Below are 20,700 nucleotides of genomic sequence, written 5' to 3'. Positions count from 1 at the left end.
TTCCTCTCCACATGGTCTCTCCAGGGTAGCCAAACTTCTTATTCTTATATTCTTAGCTCCCTTTTGGGGAGCTGGCTCCCCAAAAGTGCAAAAGTAGAAGCTGCCAGAAGCCCTCTGAAGGCTTAGTCCTGAAACTGGTATAGTACCACGCTTTGGTTAAAGTGAGTTACAGACCTGGCACATTCACTGTGGGAGGGAGCTATACAAGGCCCTAAATACTGTGAAACGTGGCTCACTGGGGCCACCTTTAGAGACTAGCTACCACCGGGGCCAAGGAAGGAGTCTGGTCCCCCGGTTTTCATGGAGAAAGTTTAAAAGGTCTTGTGCACCACACTCTTACCTGCGGGGGCTTCAGCAGGTGCCGGGGGATGGAAGGGCCCATACAAACAGAAAGCATTTTTCAGGGACAGTCAGAGCTGGCTGCTTCATCTCTTGTAACTGGGGACAGCTGCGCAAAAGCTCTAATGGACATATTGTCAAGTGGACGGAAGCTTTAAGAAGAAGGGAGCTCAATGACTTTCGAGATCCCTTCTGAACCTGAGAGTCAGTCTCTGCCCTGGACAGACTGTACCGAGTCTAACATCCCTTTTTACAGCTCTCACCTGTCACTGACATGGAGCGTGTACTTATCCAGCCTGAATGACAGAGCCAAGGCAGTAGTATCAAGCCTACAAGGGTTTGCTCTTATTATCACACATGTTGAAAAAGCACACATTTCATTCACCTACTTCTACCCGTGTTACCAACTGAGCCTGTAGAATGCAGGATTCCCACCACCTCCCCGACCCCCACCACCCCCTCCTCCCCCAGCCCCTCTGCTCTCCCTCCTGAAGGCCACCTGGCTCTGGTCAGGCACAGGCTGGGGAGCTCTCAGGGCTGTTCACTGTCTTCTCTGTGTTGAGAAAGTCTTGTTTAGTTCTGTGAGAAAAAGGCTACCAGACCTTCTGAATCCCTTTCTAAAACAGGCACTGGAAGCCTGAGAAAACCCCAACGTCTCTTATTTCTTCTCTACTCTGGAAACCCTTGGGTTCTCGGTCTCAGTTCAACCTCTGACCCTAGTCTTAGTCTGATCATATAACTTGAACCAAGCCCCTTCATTGCTCTGTTCCTGGGAATCTTTCTCTTCAAAGTGACAGTGTTGGACCAGGCAAAGTCTAGGACCTTTCACTCTCCAGTGCTGTGACTCAGCATGACTCTGCTCTGTTGATCTGAGTTGAACGTTAGGTCTCTCGGTCCCTGTGTTGAGGACTTGAGATCAAAATCAGTGAATCATCAAAGGCTTTGAAGGTGCCGACCTGAGTGGACTCATGATCTATAAGCAAAGGGTTAGTGTGATCACCCAGAGGCAGATAAGGCTGTGAGGCTGCTTGTGGAAAGCTTTGAAGGCCAGCAACTGAGCCTTGAACTTCATCCTGTAGACAGAGGGGGCTGTTGGAATTTTTTGAGCAGAGATAGGGGTAATCTGATTGGAGCTGTGTTCAGAGAGATTAACCAAATGACAAGATGGGGAAAATCCCGACGTTAACAGGTTAGGAGGCTATAAGCATAACCCATGCAACAGCCACAAATGAGTCCCTCCTGCCCACTGCTTCATAGCACCTGAGCTGGTCCTGGTAGTGTGTCCAGACCCCAAGATACAAGAATATCTCATGATGTGCAAATGCCACCTATGGAAGCCAGAATTGTGGAAAAACATTGAGTATGGGAGAGATGATTTTGTGATTGTGATGGGGAGGAATACCCTCTCATAAGAAAAAGAAAAAGATTCACCATCTGGTCTGTTACTTAGTGGCCTCTCTTTTGGGGTTTATGACAGATTAAAAAGTGCCATAATCCATTTGACACAGTGATTTGGGGCTGTGTCACTCAAGTCACTGACCCCTGGGGGTTTCAGTCCTGAGGCTATGCCCAGAGGAAGGGTGTGCCTATTAGAAACAAGGCTCTGGGTTGTTCTGAGATGCTGGGTAGTGGGGTGGGAGTGTACCTTGGAAGGTCCAGAATGGCAGAATTTAGACATGGACAGGGGGACACCTCTAGGGTTTACTGCATTCATCACTTTTCTTTTTTTCAGTGGGAGAAGTCCTGAGTGGGCAGGTTATTTGGAGACCATAAGGAAGGAAGCAATCTTGTTTGTCTTGGTGATTTTTTAAATTCTGACCGAGAAGGGATATGATCCATACTGAGTTAATCCTCAAGGTGAACTTGCTCACCACAGGAGATTTGGACCAGCGGTGTTCCATGAGCCTTGACCTGTGTCACTTTGGGAAGGGGGCACATGGTGTGGGATCCTGAACGTAGCCACTGTGGGTTAACAGGGCATGGGAGGGACAGGAATGGGGAAAAGACAGGGGCATCTAAGGGAAATTTTCCACCTGAGAGGCTTATCCCCTTGGAGCGATTGTGATCTTGTTTGGATGAACCTTTTGGAATTCCTTCTATGGGGCCCACCCAGGGGAGAGGTTTGCTGAGATCATGGCCGATGGTCACTCATCACCTGACCACTCTGCAGTGTGAGGTGCGGTGGGAAATAAAACAGTGGAATAGCCCCAACCCTTCAGGAGCTCACCCTGCAGGGGAGACAGGCTGGAGATGAGGGAGCCTTGATCCACAGCCAAGACAGCACAGAGTGCTCTGGGCAGGCTATGGGTGCTCACAGCAGCTCCTCAGGGATCACACACAGACACACACACACCCCCCTGAAAAACTGCCCTGCTTCTGACTACAAACAGAACTAACTTCAGCTGGCTCTGCTTATCTTCTCCATCCAGGCTCTGGTTTTGGGAAGAAAAGCAAAGACATGTCCACAGAGCGGGACTTCTTCATGAGGATGAAGTGCACGGTCACCAACAGAGGCCGCACGGTCAACCTCAAGTCAGCCACCTGGAAGGTAGGACGTCAGGCCTGGGTCTGGAGTCCCGGGGTGACCCCCACCCCCACCCCCTGCCTCCACCCCGCCCCCGACCCCATGTCTGACCCTCCGCGGCTGGTCTCCAGGTCTTGCACTGCACGGGCCAGGTGAAGGTCTACAACAACTGCCCCCCTCACAGCAGTCTCTGCGGCTGCAAGGAGCCGCTGCTGTCCTGCCTCATCATCATGTGTGAGCCGATCCAGCACCCGTCCCACATGGACATCCCACTGGACAGCAAGACCTTCCTGAGCCGCCACAGTATGGACATGAAGTTCACCTACTGCGACGACAGGTGGGGCCCGGCGGGGAGCGTGTGCGCGCATGCGCCTGTGGTGGTGCCTGCGGTCAGGGGGCGGGTCCGCGGCAGACATGTTGTGTTGTTGGGGGCAGGTCACAGTTTCATCCCGCCGGTGCTGGCAAGGGTCATACTGGACTGTCCCATGTTGTCAGCCCAGAGCTGTTCTAGAGTGCAACTGTTGTCATGGTGGATGGAGGTGGTGTGTACATCTTCCTCCACACGTGTGTGTGTGTGTGTGTGTGTGTGTGAGAGAGAGAGAGAGAGAGAGAGAGAGAGAGAGAGAGAGAGACTCCTAGATCTCCAAGCCTCTCTCCACTCCGCTTCCTGGGAAAAGAAGGTCTAGAGGTCTCTCCATTGGCACAGCCAGTGCGGAGGCCAGCTGGGAACCTGGAAGCTGCCCTGCAGTCACATGACTCCTGTGTGTTCTCTTCCATTAGTGACCTCTTTCCTCAGCCTCTGCTCCTCCTATGTCCTCCATTCCAGCCAGTGTCCAGCCCGGGTTGGAAGGCTTTTTGATGAAGGGAACTAAGTCAGACTCCAATTCCTAAAGCCAGGACCAACTGGAAAATTCTCTTACGGGAGAGTATAGTGGTTAAGAGCCTTAATGCAGTGAGATGGCCTAAGTTCCAATCCGATAGGAAGTGTTCAGTGTTAGCTATGATTCCCACCCTAAATTATTTCTTTATTAAAGTAGTTGAAAGAGTACCCAAGGCCATACATGTAATCCATGTCACTCTAGTTTTAGCTCAAAGTGAGGATCGAAACAGGTAGGGAAAAGGTCAGAGTTGTCATGGGAGGGGCGGGCAGAACAGCTCTGACTCCTCCCCACTGCCTGGCCTCTGCCCTCCCCTCTGTGCCCGGACATTGGAGATGTGGGTGGATCAGGAGGTAGAAGAAGCAAGGATGCCATGGGCAATGGCTGCCATCAGGGAGGGAGGGACAGGCCAGGGGCTGAGCTGGGCCAGGCAGGCCCGGCTCAAGGAGATGCCACTGCCACCCGCCATCTAGTGCATGATGGAGTGGGCCCTTGGGGATCTCCCTACCACTCTGGACAGAACTATGTCCAGAGTCATAGTTCTGGGAGCAGCTCTTTGCTGCAGCAGGCACTCCACTCTCACCTTCTAGCTTTCTCCAGAAACCCTGAGATTGTGGCTTCCCCTTCTCTAAAATGCATACTTATCCCCACCTGTTTCACAGGATCACTGTAAGATGAATGATGGCCATGGAAGCACTTTGAAAAGCACAAACCCCCTCACTGATGGGAGGTTTTTTGTTCCTGCTGGCGTCTTGCTCGCTGTCCTTGTCCTCCCCTGAAGCTTGTCTCCCTGCTAAACTCTAAGGGGCCAAAACCACTGCTAGAGATATGTAGAGGCTGGGGGCCTGGAAGAAGGAGAGCCTACCAGCAGGAAACTGCCTCACCTTCCCAGCCAGCAGGAAGCCACAGACCCCAGGAGGGAGCTCCTGCTCAGCAGCCCCCAGGCCCACCCACCTTCCTCTCCTCTGCTTGATGTCCCAGGGGTGCAGGTTTCTTCATGGATGGGGCTCTACTTTCCAGGCTCTGCCAGGTCTGTCTCCCCTGATTCTGGACTGACCTGGTGTTTGCTGCTGCCACTCCTTAGAACTGGGCTCCAGGACAGATTTAAGAATTCTAGTGAAAGTGCCCTAGAGTCATTCCTGTCCCCTAGTTCTGACCACCATAGTGCTGGATTCAAGGCTGTTGCAGGTAGTGGGTGGTTTGAGATCTAGAAAGAAGTGCTCTAACCTCATAGGGAGAAAATATCCCATATGAAGACTGTGTCCTGGAACTTTGGCACAGCCAGCAGTTATTATGGTTATTCATGTTGTCATTATTGTGATATGAGGATAATTAGAGAGAAAGACTATTGCAAAGGCAGGCACCCGAGAAATCCATGCTGTGTAAGGTTATTTATCAGATGCAGTCTTTGTATTCAAAGGGCCATTCTGGGCAGAAGATACAGTTTTGTAATGTGCACAGCCCTAATGTGACCCCAGAAGCACTGGGAAAACCCTACTGTTCTAGAAAATAACTTCTCATCCCTAGATAACAGGAAAGAAGAAATTTTTAAGTGTTAAGACTTTGATCCTTGTTAAAGTGAAGGGAAAATTCCTCAGGAAAGAGTAATTTGAAGTTATTCCTCACTCTTTACCATGTTTTGAATGAATTTCAGGTCATTTCCTGAAACCTTCTAATCTTTGGATGAAAGGAAGAAGGGGCAATAACATGAGGAATTGGGGGTCTAAGAATGTGGAAGACCCTCCTCCCAGAAAGGAGAGGGACCCTGCACTGACTTCTTAGTTTGCTTCAGGTCTGGTAGGCAGAGTTGATCCTGACTTGAAGGAACCTGTGATTTAGGGCTTTGTGACTCAGAGTGTGGAAGGTGATATTACTTGTAAGGTTTGCTAGATATAGTGCACTTTCAGCAAAATCTTGTCTTTCAAAAACCTAATTACATGGGCCAAACTCTGAATTCAATGGTGCTGGAGAGATGGATGCAGAGGCATTTAAAGACACAGAAGGCTGTGCCACACATAAGTTGTGTTTAACGGATTAGGAGATTAGTTCACAAGGGCACAGACATGGCTTAGACGTTTATAAAGTGACTATTTTAAGTCCTTAACACCTATGTGTTACTTCTCAATTGCTTTGATGAGGACTAGGATTTTTTGGTTTTGGTAGCTTATCTTGTTTTTACTTTTTGTATTGGGATGGGGAAAGGTATACACACATTCATGCTTGCTCTCTCACAGGTATGCACGCATGCGCGTGCACACACACACAGCTCTTCCAAGATCAGTGCTTCAAAAACCAACACTTACATATCATGGTAGGGTGACCATTTCATTTTAATCAGGGAATTCACTAGATTTAATGATATCTGGCACACATGAGAGGCTATGATTTCCCACAAAGGGATTCTTTTTCCAGTGGGAAAGTTAGAAAGAATCTGGTGAAAATGTAAGGCAATTAGAATACACAAAATCACTTTTAAGGTTGTTTGGTACTTTTTCTTAGTTATATTGAGACCACAGGCATAATCAAACAAACAAACAAAGGATCATGGAGAAAAAGAAAAGGGAGAAGAAAGGAAGCAGGGAGGTGAGAAGTAAAATAGAAAAAAGAGTAATCTTGTACTTAACTCTCAGGTTTCCAAAATCAGTTGAACCAGAAGCAACTTGTCCTGAAAGATCTGAAGTTGAATAAAGGAATGCAAATGGTTCAAAATGCATTCATCCTGCTTCTCTTAATAATGAGTCAAGACCATACCAAGCCCTGTATTATCTGAAACAGCAAATATTGTTAGAAGAGAATTCCATGACAGTTTATGTCAGTCACATTTATTTGTATATACAATCAATTGCTCTCAATGGAGGCAGTAAAACTGAGCAGCAAGTTTAAAGAAGAATATTCTGATTATTAGTGTAATGGATGAACTTGTCTCCATTCACAATTCAAATAGTTTTCCTAAAATGAGCAGCCAATTAATGAAGTGTTATTTATTGAACATCTACTATGTATCTAACTCAGTGCCAGAGACTGATTATATTAAAGAAGGAAAGAGATAATTCTTGATCTCCAAGAGTCCGGAGTTGGAGACATGAGTTCATTAAGAACCATTCACCCAAAAGGAAGGCAAAAGTTGTTCCCAAGTAGTTTAACTTCAAGATGGGGTGGTTCTTAAATTCACGTGGAGGCGCCATCTAGTGGAAAAAGAAAATAACTCTGAAAGAAGCCAAGTCATCAGGGAGAGCAGGGCAAATCTGTAATACACAAGATTCCGCTGTGACTTTGTGTGTTTTATGAGTCTTTTTGTATCTTAGAAATAAATTATAAAAGCAAGTTACGTGAATAAGAGAAGTATCAGTGGGGGGAAAGTTATCATAACAGTAAAATTTTCAGATTAACAAAGAGGGTCATGTAATTTTTAAAAATAAAGAATCTGAGGGCAACCCCTTTTGTCACTGAATTAGGGCAACATAGGATGTAATAATATCAGAAGTTACAGTTTAGTGAATAAGATGCCTACATTTCAAATTCTGTGGGTCAGATTTATGATTAACTCTTTTTCTATAAAGAAATTGGAAATGGTAATGATGATAAAAGTGAGGGATAGTTGAGAATCTTTAAGAGACTGTCAGTAAAATTATAGCAAGCCATGAGATGTAAAACACACACACGTCAAAACACCTGAAAAGTGATAGTATTAATGCCCAAGAAGAAAATAGACTGACTTTGGGCAGATTAATAGTAAAAGATTATACACTTTCATTGCATACTGAGATACACTTAACAAATTATTTTACTTTTTTTTAGAGGATAGGTAGCATCTTTAAATGCAAAGTGATCTTTTAGCCTAATATGTTACATATCATTTTTAGTTTCATAGTCTGTTCTAAATATTTTTGCAAACATAGTAGTCTTTCTCTACCGGTCGTATGTAGCAGGGTATATATAATGTGTTTTTTAAGCCCCTGAGTTTAGAAGACACTTGAAATGTTCTCCTTGTGCATCTATGTCTCTTCCAAACAATGTTCTTAAGTCAGTCCTAAGAAAGACTGAGCATATTTATGAGAAATGCTTGTATATCATCCTGTCTAATCTGTTCAAAATATTCCTTGGAAGAAGCAGCTCTTTGGAATTTATTTCAAAGTGTGATAGACCTCACAATTCAAAAATTATTCATCTGCATGATTTGCTTCTCTCTTGCTACAATTCAAGGCAACTTTTCCCTTCCTTCTTGTGGGTTTCAAGGTAATGAAAGGCAGTTGCAGCATTTGATGGCACTCAGAGTCAGTCCAGGATTGAAGCAGGGTTACCCTCCTATGTACACTATGTATATATTCACCCCACCTGTAACACATAACACTGACAGGATGCAAATTAATTATCTGTTAACTACAGAGCCAGTTGGATATTCACTTAACCATGTACTATTTGAGGAAAACACAAGGCAAAAGTGTTGTCTTTTTTTTTTAAATTTTTTATTTTTCAGTGGGTTTTGTCATACATTGATATGAATCAGCCATAGAGTTACACGTATTCCCCATCCCAGTCCCCCATCCCACCTCCCTCTCCACCCGATTCCTCTGGGTCTTCCCAGCCCACCAGGCCCGAGCACTTGACTCATGCATCCCACCTGGGCTGGTGGTCTATTTCACCTCAGATAATATACATGCTGTTCTTTCGAAACATCCCACCCTCACCTTCTCCCACAGAGTTCAAAAGTCTGTTCTGTACTTCTGCGTCTCTTCTTCTGCCCTGCTTATAGGGCCATCGTTACCATCTTTCTAAATTCCGCATATATGTGTTAGTATACTGTAATGTTCTTTATCTTTCTGGCTTACTTCAAAAGTGTTGTTTAAAGCAAAGAGAATCTGGATTGAAATACATTAAAATAAATGACATTGAAATCTGTGGTAGTGAATAGTCTGGACATTAGTCTGCATTAAGGAAATGCAGTTTCAAAGCTAAAAAGAAAAGCACATACAGGAACCAAAATGAGGTGAACCCAGTATTACTTCGGAGAGGCCATGGCCAGAGGAGGGAAGGAAAGAAAGCAGACCTGAATAGAAGGATGGTTTTATTAGCAAAGGCATTCTTTCAAAAACAAATAGGTGGTTATGAAGTACTTAAAACTTTCATCCTCTCAAATAGTTTAAATACCCTTCTAACCATCTTGTTTACATTATTAATTTACTGAGCAAATTCTGTGCCCGTGTAGGGAATGAGCAAAACCTGCAGCCAGACCTTGTTTGACTCCAGGCGTGGCGTGTGAAGCAGGGAGCTCGCTGCCCCATTGCTCGTGGGCGGCCGAGCCGGCTCAGGCCCGCACTGTTTCTTCTGCCTTCAAAGTCACACGGCCCTGACGCTGCTGCCACGGGAGAGTCCATGTCTTCCCAGCGCTCAGCCACGGGTAGTCCATGTGGAAAGGGCCTCACAGCATGAAGGGCAGAGAGCAATGAATGGCCAGTAACTGTCGTTTTATGCTGTGAGGCAAACCTGACTCTGAAATTCAGAGAGCCCAGCTTTCTGACCCACATATTAACTTGGGGCGACACTAACTTCAGATTTTAACTACCGTTCTTTCCCTCTCCATTTTCTAGTTTCTTTTTTTCTCTCTTCCTCCTCCCTCTGCCTCCTGTGGCCGCCTGTCAATGTCTATGTCTCTCTCCTGGGCTCATCTTCGGTCCGGTTCTCTTCCTACTTTATTATTAAAAAGGAACCTCTGTGCTTTTTCACTTCTGAAGTCTGGTGAATTAAGCCCCTTTACATGTCCCTCTTCTCTACAAACAGAACAGCCATACTGAATTGACTTTTGAAATTTATGGGTGACCCCAAAATGACTTTTTCCCCCCTCCAGAGAGTCAGGGACCCTTAATTAGAGAAAGAATAAAAAGTTCCCCTGCCTCTGATGAAGAGAGCAGATGAAATTATGTTATCACAGCCCAGCTCTGGAGACTTCCCTGGGACAGAGGGAAATGAGCAGGGAGGACCCTTGTGTGCCGCGGAGGCTGACCCTGTAAACAAACCGGGTTCGTTAGCCTCCCTGCTGGCGTCGGCGTGCCTGCCGAAGGAGGGCAACGACCATTAGCTTTGAGTTGGGGTTTCCTGGTTTTGTGAAGTTCAACCACTCGAATGTTCTTCAATTGTGTTTGGGGTATGTGTATTTCCCAGTTTTTATAGTCGTCTGTTTAAAGGCATGAAGAAGGAGACGTTAAATATTTATTTTAGTTGACAAGATAAATGAAGGCTGCTACTGGGAAGAGAGCTGGCAATCCTGAAGTTGAGCCCTTGTTTGTCCACTTCCAAAACATGCCCATTGTGTCCCCTGAATGGATATTATACTAATTAGATCAGAAAATATTTTATTTGAGGTTGATTATAATAAACATTTACTTTGAGCATTTTAAAGATTCTAATCTTGAAAGAAAATGTAGTCTCTTCATGGATTAGAATCAGACTTTCCCAGGACAGCCTCATTTTTGAGGGTCTCTAGGAAATCTATAACTAGTGCAAGGCTCAGAAGTAGTTTTTGTAGCAAACTGGTGAGCCTACCATTGTCAGCCAACCCATTGGCAGCACAGCCTACAGGTGCAATTCTGACTCCCAGGCTAAGCCTGAAAGACATGGAACCCATCAGAAAAGCTACTTGGGTGTAGGAAAGGAAGCGGCACCTCTGTTCAACCATCTCCTCCTTCTCCCTGAATCTCCACTCCGGCTAAGGTGCCATTGGCAGTCCCAGAGTTGGGTCGCTGAGGAACATGTCTGTTGCTGATGACTTCAAAGACCTCTCTGCTCAGGGCCAAGTGAGGGGACAGGTCCTCCCCATCTGAAACCAGTTGGCTGATGCAAGTGAACTGCTGAAATCTCACGGGAGAAATTTCTGCTGGCCTAAATCAGCTGAGACCTAAGCATCTCAGCTCTGCTTTGTTGCCCATTGTTTGACAAAGCCTTTCACCCCCAAGTCTCACTTAGGCTGAAAATTTGCCTCTTCTCTGCCCACTTCAACAGCAGACACACCTTGGGGAATGGAGGAAAGATGGACTCTATACCACAAGGGCTGCACTAAAGGCTGTGTGTGTGCATTGTCATGCACTAAGATAGGTGGTTGTGTTCTAGGAAGAAAAGCGGGTTATTAGTGCCCAGGATCCTTAGCAGTGCTGGGTTAGACAGGGCTCTGATTGTACCTTAGGCCCCCAAAGAAAATCGTTGGTCGGCTACTGTGGCATTTACTGAGCACTCATTGTCGCAGAGGCCAAAGGAGAATGTGGTCCCTGAATTCAGGGTTGGCAGCCTAGGATGTGGACAGAAGAATACATAATTTCTTGTGACACTGTGTTCACTGATTAGGCTCAAGAAGGGGGACTTGGAGAAAGCTCAGTGAACAAGATGCAGTTTTGAACTGGCCCTGTCATCATCAGGGCTCAGAGAAAGAAGGCCCCGAGGCTCTGCAGCAAGCCTAGCTTTGCCAGAAATGGAAACTGGGAGGAAGGGAATATACCAGAGCAGGAGACATGGCATGCTGCCGATCAACTGCAAATTAAACTGCTTGGAAGATAGAGATAAGACTCTGGGAGAACTTGGAAGTTAGGCAGAGTTTATTTCCTCTGGATGTGGCTGATGATAGGTGAGCTGGAGATGCTTGTAAAGGGGAGGGACAAAACAGAAATAATATTCTAGGATGATTTAGTCTGACCTATACAAAACCCCAATGGAGTGGGAGAGAGGAGTAGAGACGGGAGACCTAGGAGTCACAGCTTCTGCTTTCCTCTCCATGTCGTGCATCTCCAGCATGGACAGGTGACCGGGCCAAGCCCCAAAAGCCATGTGTTCCAAAACAGAGCTTGTAATGATGAGGAGATAGCATCACTTCTAGCTCGTGATAGGCTAAGTAAACAAGACAGCAAGCCCATTAGAAAAAATGTAAGAGAACAAAGATTAGGAGAAATATGTTTAGGTATGACGTGGGAAAGCGGCTTATCTGTGGTTCTTGGGTAGGGCTTTGTTTATTTTAATGATTCCTGTGCAGAGCAGAGGGTTCTTGGAAAGGTACCTGATTCTTCATACTTCTCCACATCTGCCTTTTCTCTGCCCACTTCCCATCAAAAGCAGACACTGTGCAGGGCCCAGCCAAGCCCTGTCCTTTCAGAGCTGCCTATTTATCAGAGTGTTAATGAAGGGGCACATTTCTAGAGCTATGATTTCATATTTGTTCCTCTCGGCACCTTATGCCCTCCCTCCTTTCCTTGAGGTAGGGAGGGACAAATTGGAGAACCCACAGTGGCACACCTGATGTCTAAGAGGTATCAGGTCACCAGGCAGGACCTGCGGGGTGAAGACTTGAGCACAGACCAGCTTCTGTTGCCCAGGTTCCTCTTGCCCCATGGTTAACACACAAGCAAAGGCCACCTCTGGGCTTTTCTAACTCAGGATCACAGAATTTTCACTTTTCATTTATAATGACTTCTACTAGAATAAGCTTGAATAATCAGGAGGCTCCCATTTTTATTCTTGCTCTGTCCCCAGACACTTGTGTAAACATCAAGTAAATTGTCTGCCGTCTCTGCATTTCTGCTCACTTGTCTACAAAAACTAGGTGTTAGGGGGCTGATGAGAGCCCCTTCCAGTGGTCACTGGAGAATATGCATGTGTGTCTCTCTGGGGGTGAGAGTTAGGGAACCCTTAGATAGGTGCTTTTCCTTCTTCTCCAAACACAATTCAGGAAAGGCAGGAAGAGTGAGGTTCAGTAGACCCATAGTTGCAAGCTGATCACCATATTTTTGTTTGGATGAATGATATGACCAGGAAGTTTGAAGTGTGTTTCATTGAATGTGTGCATTTGACTTACATTCTGGATATAGGTCCTTGTACCCCGTTCATATTCATATGATCTCCCCACCTTGCTTTTTTTTTTTTTAATTTAGAATCACAGAACTGGTTGGCTACCACCCTGAAGAGCTACTTGGCCGCTCAGCCTATGAGTTCTACCATGCACTGGACTCAGAGAACATGACCAAAAGCCATCAGAACTGTAAGTTCCAGGAGTGCCCCCTACATCTGTGGGATCTGGCCTGGAGTGAAATGTGCCTGGTGAGAAGGAAGAAAATCCAGAAACTTTTGTCACAGGGCCCACTGTCTTGTGTGACAGACAAGACTCATGTCCTCAGGAAAGTTAGAAAACCAAAATTTCCACCAGCCTATATGGCATGTTGATGCAAATAGGATAAGGGGACACACCAACACACCAAGGCATATAGCCTAGAGAATGGAGGGTGGGCTGAATCTCATTCCCCCCTTACCACCTCCACTGGGCACATTTCTGCAGTTAATAGACTGCAAAAACTTATGGAACAGCCCCATAGAGCATGATCAACTTGGGTAATATGCTTTAGATGCAAGTACTTCCATTCAGAGAAGAAGAGGGCTGAGACAGTTCAGAAAAAGAGAGGACAGGGCACGTTAGTTGAACTTGAAGGATGAGGGAACATTGGGGTAAACAGGTGCAGGTTGTACAGTACCAACTTACTAGATTAGTTGAGATAGGCCATGGTTTTCCAAGAGCTTGCTTGCTGAACCAAGAACTCAGTTGGATGAGAATGTCCAGGCAACCCAATAATGGCATGTGGAAATTGTGCCTTGCAGCTTACCAAAAAAAACTGAATTATGAAAGGATTCTAGAGCAGGGTTGTCCAAAAGAACTTTTTGCAGTGGAAATGTTCTTCCTCTGCAGAGTCCATGGGTGACCTTTGCAGTATTTGAAATATGTGTAATGCAACTGAAGAACTGAATTTTTAAATTTAATTTTAATTAACTTTAAGTAGCCATACTTGGCTAATGGCTACCGTATTAGACAGAGCAGTTCTACTGCATTTCAGTTGACCTTAATCCCAATTAAGTCTTCTCATTTGCAAATGATCCAAGACAGTTTTCTTGCATCCATACAGCCCATCAGCATGCAAGGACTATGGGTCCATAGCCCTGTACTTGGCCTGTGCTGTGCTTAGTCCCTCAGTCGTGTCCAACTCTTTGTGACGCTCTGGACTGTAGCCCGCCAGGTTCCTCTGTCCATGGGGATTCTCCAGGCAAGAATACTGGAGTGGGTTGCCATACCCTCCTCACTTGGCCTACTTGGGGAAATAGAAATGTATAGGATTGATCCCTACCCTAAAGGATCTCATTTCTGAGGGAGGAGGGCTATGTGTTCCCTGGGAGCCAGTTGGCTGGTACCTTCAGCCTCAGTATCTAGCACAGTGTCTGGTACTGTATAGGCACTAAGTGAATAATAAACTCAAGGGCAAAAACTATATTTTGGAAAGAATGCTTCAAAAATGTGCCCCCAGTGCAGATGGAGGTGCCGAGAGGATTACAGAAGGACTTAAAATGGGTTAGTCTGAGAAGATTCCCAATGGTCCTGCTGGTCTTGGACTCCAAGGATTAGGGTGGCTTGGAGTGGCAATGAAGAAAATGGAAATGCAGCTATCTCCCCATTGCTCCTAAATCCATCCATCTATCCCAAGGTTAGGACAGCTGAGGTTCAGAGCAGCTAACAGGTCAGCAGCCCATAAACTGTACAGAAGCACAGTTACTGTTCTCTCAAACAGTAAAATCTTCTCTAATTGGTTTCTTTGCTTCATCCTCATGGCTTTAGGGTTCAATCTGACAGTGCAGCAGGGCCCCTAATGATATCTCAAAGATGTTTCTCATTGTGGTCTTTGGCAAAAAAGAAAATAAAAAAAATCCAAAATCCAGATTCCACATTCAGGGACACAGGGATGGGGGAGGGAGGTGGACGTGCCATGGACGTGACCCAGCACTAACCTGCCCCAGCTTTGAAACTGTAGGATGTGGCACCAGCCTCCACTCTGGGATTCCCCTTGCTTTTATGATCCATAGCGGTTCCACCTCCCTAAGTCGTCCTGATACTGGGTCTGGGAGACCTGGCTCTGGCCCAGCTTACCCACTGATTCCCCAGTGCTTGGCTTTCTGGGGTTTCCCTCCTCTATATGTAAAACTGCAGAAAAGCCTAACTTTCCTTATCAGCCAAGGGTGAGTCAAAGTAGGGGCACTAGCAAATGTTTCTGAGAATTCTTGCAGGACAGCCCTGGACTGTATTTTCTGGGGTGGGAAAGGGGAGGAAGCTACTGTCAAAAAGAAAAAAATGATGACTTCTCAGTAGGCCTATGAAAGGGTTTTTTTCCTTCTCTTAGAAAAACTGTGATCCTTAAAAAAGATCTGGGGTAAAATATTGTCATACTAGTTTAGTTTTCTGCTAAATCCAAGGGCAATATGGTGCTTTTTATCGACTCTGTATTTTTAAGCTTTAGGCACACTTAAAGATAATTCACAGACCAAATATAAATCACAGGTTCCCTTCTTTCCCTGATGGAGCCAAGCAAAGCAGCTCTGAGTTTGGAGGCCTCTACCCAGTCAGCCTGAACCCACAAAAGGAAATCTGCATGGGTTGCCTGGAAATTGGGTTAATGCCAGCTAAACAGAAGCAACTATTTCTGTCTCTCTTTCCCCCTCCTCTCTTTTTTAAAACTCTTTATTTTATATTGGAGTATAGCCAATTAATAGTGTTGTGATAGTTTCAGGTGGACAGCAAAGAGACTCAGCCATACATATACATGTATCCATTCTCCCCCCAAACTCCCCTCCCATCCAGGCTGCCACATAACTGAGTAGAGTTCCATGTGCTATACAGTTCTTTTCCTCTTTCTCTCTTTCAGTCTTTCTATCTATCTCAATCTGTTTCTCTGTGTTTGTCTGACTCTGTCTCTCTCTTTCTTTCTCATTGAGTTTATGCAGATAAAGTTGCACCACAGACCCACGCTCATACTATGGAATAGTTGGAGGCCCAGGCTTGAGGCTGGTCCAGGGTTACACACCAGCATCCCGAATTTAGGCATGTATGTGTATCTTAACCTGTGAAGGTTTACCATTGAAATTGCTGGGGAAGTTCAAGCCTCAAACCAGATTTAGATAATTGAAAGCCATCATTTGCAAATGGATTAGTAGTTTATACATTTGTTACCCTTGGAGGGTAAGGGTTTGGAGGAGGGGGGCTGATTTCTCTTTGTTGTGTGAGGACAGTATGTGATCTTAGGAAAACAAGATTAAGGCCATAAAAAGCCTATCTACCAAGTAGCAGGCCCCTCACCCAGGCTGGCATTAATGAGCAGATGATTAGAAAGCTGGTGTAATTATATGCTACTGACAGAGCAGGCCCTTGCCTGCAGTTGCTAGAAATGCAGTTAAAAACCTTTGCTCACTGCACTGTTTAATCAAAAAGAGTAAGAGCCCTGAATCTTGTCTGCATTAAGAACAAGTTAATAAGTTAATAAATAAGTTCACTCTAGGCACTTGAAATGGTGCAAAAATCATGTCGCTAGAGTAAGGGAGCCTCAGTGGGGCAGATAAAGGGAGATGAGGGAAGACAGAGTTATTTCTTTGGCCAAGGGGTCCGTGATGATTTAGAACAGCAGCAACCACCAATTCAGTCTTCCCAGTGAAGTGTCGCCCAGGGGAATGTAGTAGGAGGGCACCGTACTGCGGGCCACAAAGGCTGTCTCATAGCCCAGACTCTTGTCCTGTGTGATGTAAAGCAGGTCACAATGCCTCTGGCCTTAGTTTCCTCATGTTAAAAATAAATAAATAATATCTGTCTTCCCTACAGCACAGGATTTTATTTAAAAGATTAGATGATGCTGATATAACCACTTTGGAAAGTAACTTGGCAGTATCTAATAAAGGAAAGGTGTACTTAACCATATGACCTGCCCATTGCACCCCTAGCTACACCCACACTGTATGTCCATACAAAGATTTGTACATAAATGTTCATAGCACCTTTATTCATCATAACCAAAAACTGAAAACAACTCAAACATCCATTGAAAGGTGAACGGATAAACTAATAATGGTATCTCTGTGCAGTGGAACATTACTCAGCAATTAAAAAGGGGGCAAGCCAGAAATATCTACAACATGAGGGTTCTGGGAAACATGCTAGGTAAAAAGAAGGCAGATGCAAAACAGCACATGCTCTTGTATGATTCCACTTCCATGCAAATGGAGAGAAGAAGATTTCAATATATCGTTAACAGATAACAGATCAGTGGTTGCCTGGGACTGGGGTGGAGCAATGGGGATTGACTGTTACGACGTATAAGAAATTTGGGAGGTTGGATAAGGGAAAGTTCTTTGATTGTAGTGACTGTTAACAAGGGTCTGTACATTCATCAAAACATGTATGCTTAAAATGGATGCATTTTCTATTGGTGGTAATGGCGCAAGCAGTAAAAAACCTGCCTGCGAATGCAGAAGACATAAGAGACTCAGGTTCAATCCCTGGGTCATGAAGATCCCCTAGAGCAGAGCATGGCAACCCACTCCAGTATTCTTGTCTAGAGAACCCCATGGACAGAGGAGTCTGGCAGGCTACAGTCCATAGGGTCGCAAAGAATCAAACACAACTGAAGCAACTTAGCACACAAAGTTGATTTTTTTAAAAAGTACAAACCAAACCAAAAAAAAACTTAGATTAGGAGTCTTCAGTTTGGGCTACAGTCCTGTACTAGTTCCACGGAGGGGGCCTTTTAGCAAATAATTCAGTATTTCTAAGCCTCAGTTTCTTCAGATGAAAACCAGGAATGTTAATAATAAGCAGTTTATGGTGTTACTGTACAGTAGGTTAGGTGGTCCTGACACTAATCCTGTGGATGCTTCAGGGGCCAAGCACTGTTCTAATTCCTTTGCAGAAATGAATTTATCTTATGAGATGGTTTTGAACCCTGCAAAGCACTATACACGTGTAAGGTATAGTGCTTCCTATATCTTGGAAGTGCTTATTAGATTTCTGAACAGGGTGACATGTGCCAAGAAAAACATAAATGTAAAAGGATTACAAGCAGCATTAGTATGAACCAAGCTGTATTCCTCAATCGCACAGGAGTGGTGAATGGGGAGTGGTTCAGGTGCCTACAAGGAAAGCTGGAGAGATTCTCTGTGTTTACAGAATGTCCGCATGTTCTCACATAAGGCTCCTCAAGACATTATCTGCAGATGTGTCCTGTAGATGCGGCAGGGCCTGAGCACTGAACATGTTAGTAACTGTGGGGCAGAGGTTCTTATTCCTTCACAGCATTTGTCAGTGACGTTCAGCCAGCATTTTTATACCTGCTACCATGTGGGCAGATTTGGTCCTCAGTACAAACAGCTGTGGGATACTGGGTACTAATAACTATTATCATTACTGTTAATTATCATCAGTACCCCATTTTGCAGATGAATAAACCAAAACCAAGATTTCCTAATCCTGCTGGCATGCCTCTTCTTAGTTCTCTGTGATTTGGGGGTTTCTGAGCTGGGATTCAGAAGAATGAATTCCCAAGGAATGAAAGTAAGTGGGCAGTTCAGAAAACTATCAGAAATCCAGCCATTAGTAAACTTGCATTTGAAGGGACTTGCTGATCCCTTTTTTAATGGGAACAGTTAGAGCATTCTAGACTGGGGAAGAGAACCATCTTGGGATGCAGAGAAAAGCAAATGTTAAATGAACATTTAGAATATTCTGGGAGAGGAAAGAAGTCACATGCAGGTAGCCTAGCTGGGCAGCTGGGAGGCCAAGTGCAGAGGACTCACAGGCTTTGAAGAGACTGTGTGTGGAGGTGGCTGGGGGCCCAGTACTGCCTCAGCCCCCACTGGGAGCCTGGGAGGCTTCCTTCTGCCTTTGCTCTGGGTCCCAAACCTTCTGTGGCCCTAAAGGTGGCTGGTCTGATCAATGACTTGAAACAATCTATCTGTTTTGTTTTGTTTTGTTTAAACTGCCTTTATTCACAAGCAGAGAGTTGATGGTGGGTCTGCTACTAGGGGCTGCCGAGAACAGGCACTCTGCACGTTGCCTGCAGGTTCCCCCCACCTGCAGTGTGGGGCAGAGGAGGCGCTCCTGCACCCTGGGTGCATGCATGGATCCGGCTGGTGCCCCATGGAGCGGCTTCCTCTCGACCTTGAGGGGAAAGAAGGGCAGGTGCTGTTCTTGGTTTCTGCTCCCAGCTGAGCCAGTGTGAGCTGACCTGTCAAGGGCTTGGCCATGGCCACTCCCTCACAGCCAGCCTAGGGACGTCAGCTATCCTCTCTGGACCGCCTTCCCCATGTTCAACATGAAGTGTTGGGCAAGACGCTCTCAGCACCCTTCCAGCTCATCCTCCCGCATCTTTCCCCATGCACTGCCCTCGCCTCCCTGACCTCAGGCCCCGTTTCTCCTCCCCTAGTGTGCACCAAGGGTCAGGTGGTGAGCGGCCAGTACCGGATGCTTGCCAAGCATGGGGGCTACGTGTGGCTGGAGACACAGGGGACGGTGATCTACAACCCTCGCAACCTGCAGCCCCAGTGTATCATGTGTGTGAACTACGTGCTGAGGTGAGCGAGTGAGGGCCAGGGGTCACAGGCTGGGGGGCGGGGTGTTCCTGAGACTGACGATGCAACCCAGGGACATCTTAGAGTTCTTGGCAGTGGGCATCCTGGGAACAATGGGACTTTGGGATTTCCCTTTGACAGCACTTTTTCTGCCCCTTGCCTCTCGTCTGTCGTCTGTCATGCCTCCACCCTATGTGGGGGAGGCAACTAGAACATAGATATCGCCTAACCTGTTTTCTGAATGAGGATCAAGGGAAGAGAACTGCTCATACTTTTGGGGAGAAGATGTAACACCCTAGCTATGTAGAACTTGGGGAGACAGCTGGAGAAAGGCAGCACTGGGGTGAAACAAAAGCAGAAGCCTTCAAGTCTGTGCATACCACGCAGCCCACATACAATATTAAAACAGCATCCAAGACAGATACATATTGTGAGGCGCTCTTGGCATCACTAGGCTCCGGGACTCCAAACTACCATTGCACAGTTCTTTACTAAATGCTCACACACTGTCCATCCCCATGGTTTTGTCTGAGAGGCTTAGCTGTCAGGGCTTCAGTATGTCTGGAAGGGCCAAAGGGTTTTGATGGAAAATGTGGAGGGTCTGAAACTCCCTCTCATCTCAACAGTGAAATTGAGAAGAATGACGTGGTGTTCTCCATGGACCAGACGGAGTCGCCGTTTAAGCCACACCTCCTGACCATGAACAGCATCTTTGATAACAGTGGCAAGGTGGCTGTGTCTGAGAAGAGCAACTTCCTGTTCACCAAACTGAAGGAGGAGCCCGAGGAGCTGGCCCAGCTGGCACCCACTGCGGGAGACACCATCATTTCTCTGGATTTCGGTGGGTGCACCTTAGCTAGGCTGGGCCCATCAGACCCTCTTGGGGATGAGGGGAGACCCTGGCACAGATTTCCCTTAAGCAGAGCTGCCGTGTGCCTTCTCTGAGTCTTGCTAATCATCCATTAGTGTGGCCAGATCCTGTGCTGTGCATACACACTCACCATGGCTCAGGACTGCCCTATGTCTGACCTCTCAAGGTACTCATCTGGGTGGGGTCTGGTCGATTCTCCATCATGGGCAGTGGGAGTCTGAGATGAGAGGTCTCAGGGTCTGCTCTGAGGCCCTGGGCATATTTTCGCAGAGTGGGCAGGTCTCCACCTTGAAAGACAGATTGCGTGTTTAGGCAGAAGGCTGCTAGGCTGAAATAATGTTGGGAGAAATCATCCCAGAAACATGGATGGAGAAACAGATTCAGGCAGCAGTAAGTCCTTACATGCACGTCTTTAAACGTTTACCTGTCCCATGGGGATGCAAGTCCTGGTGGCCCCAGCAGGGTTTTCAGCTCTTGACCCTTGCTGTGTACCTGCAAAGCCCCTTCCTCCCCATGTGGCAACTGACCACCATCACCCCCAGTCTTACTGTGGCCACTCAAGGAATAGCTACACCTCCCTGTGCTTGCTCTGAACTGGCTCGGCCCTGCTAGACGTGTTCTTGAGAAGCCACAGGGGAATCGTGACTGCAGAGTCACAGAGGGCAAACCTGGGACAAGGAGTCATG

At 46.2% G+C, this 20,700-nt stretch overlaps 1 protein-coding gene across 1 annotated transcript in view; it reads left to right on the top strand.

Moving 5' to 3' along the window:
* Positions 1 to 20,700, top strand: part of EPAS1 (endothelial PAS domain protein 1) — a 91,219-nt gene that overhangs the window by 61,641 nt on the left and 8,878 nt on the right. Inside the window, exons 5-9 of the mRNA XM_065929343.1 lie at positions 2,769 to 2,887; positions 2,995 to 3,200; positions 12,651 to 12,757; positions 18,999 to 19,146; positions 19,770 to 19,984. Of these exons, the coding sequence (XP_065785415.1) occupies positions 2,769 to 2,887; positions 2,995 to 3,200; positions 12,651 to 12,757; positions 18,999 to 19,146; positions 19,770 to 19,984 (795 nt within the window). The remainder of the gene's footprint in view (positions 1 to 2,768; positions 2,888 to 2,994; positions 3,201 to 12,650; positions 12,758 to 18,998; positions 19,147 to 19,769; positions 19,985 to 20,700) is intronic.

The sequence above is a fragment of the Muntiacus reevesi genome, chromosome 3 (assembly GCF_963930625.1).
Source record: "Muntiacus reevesi chromosome 3, mMunRee1.1, whole genome shotgun sequence".
NCBI lineage: Eukaryota > Metazoa > Chordata > Mammalia > Artiodactyla > Cervidae > Muntiacus > Muntiacus reevesi.
This window is presented reverse-complemented; position numbering and strand designations above follow the sequence as displayed.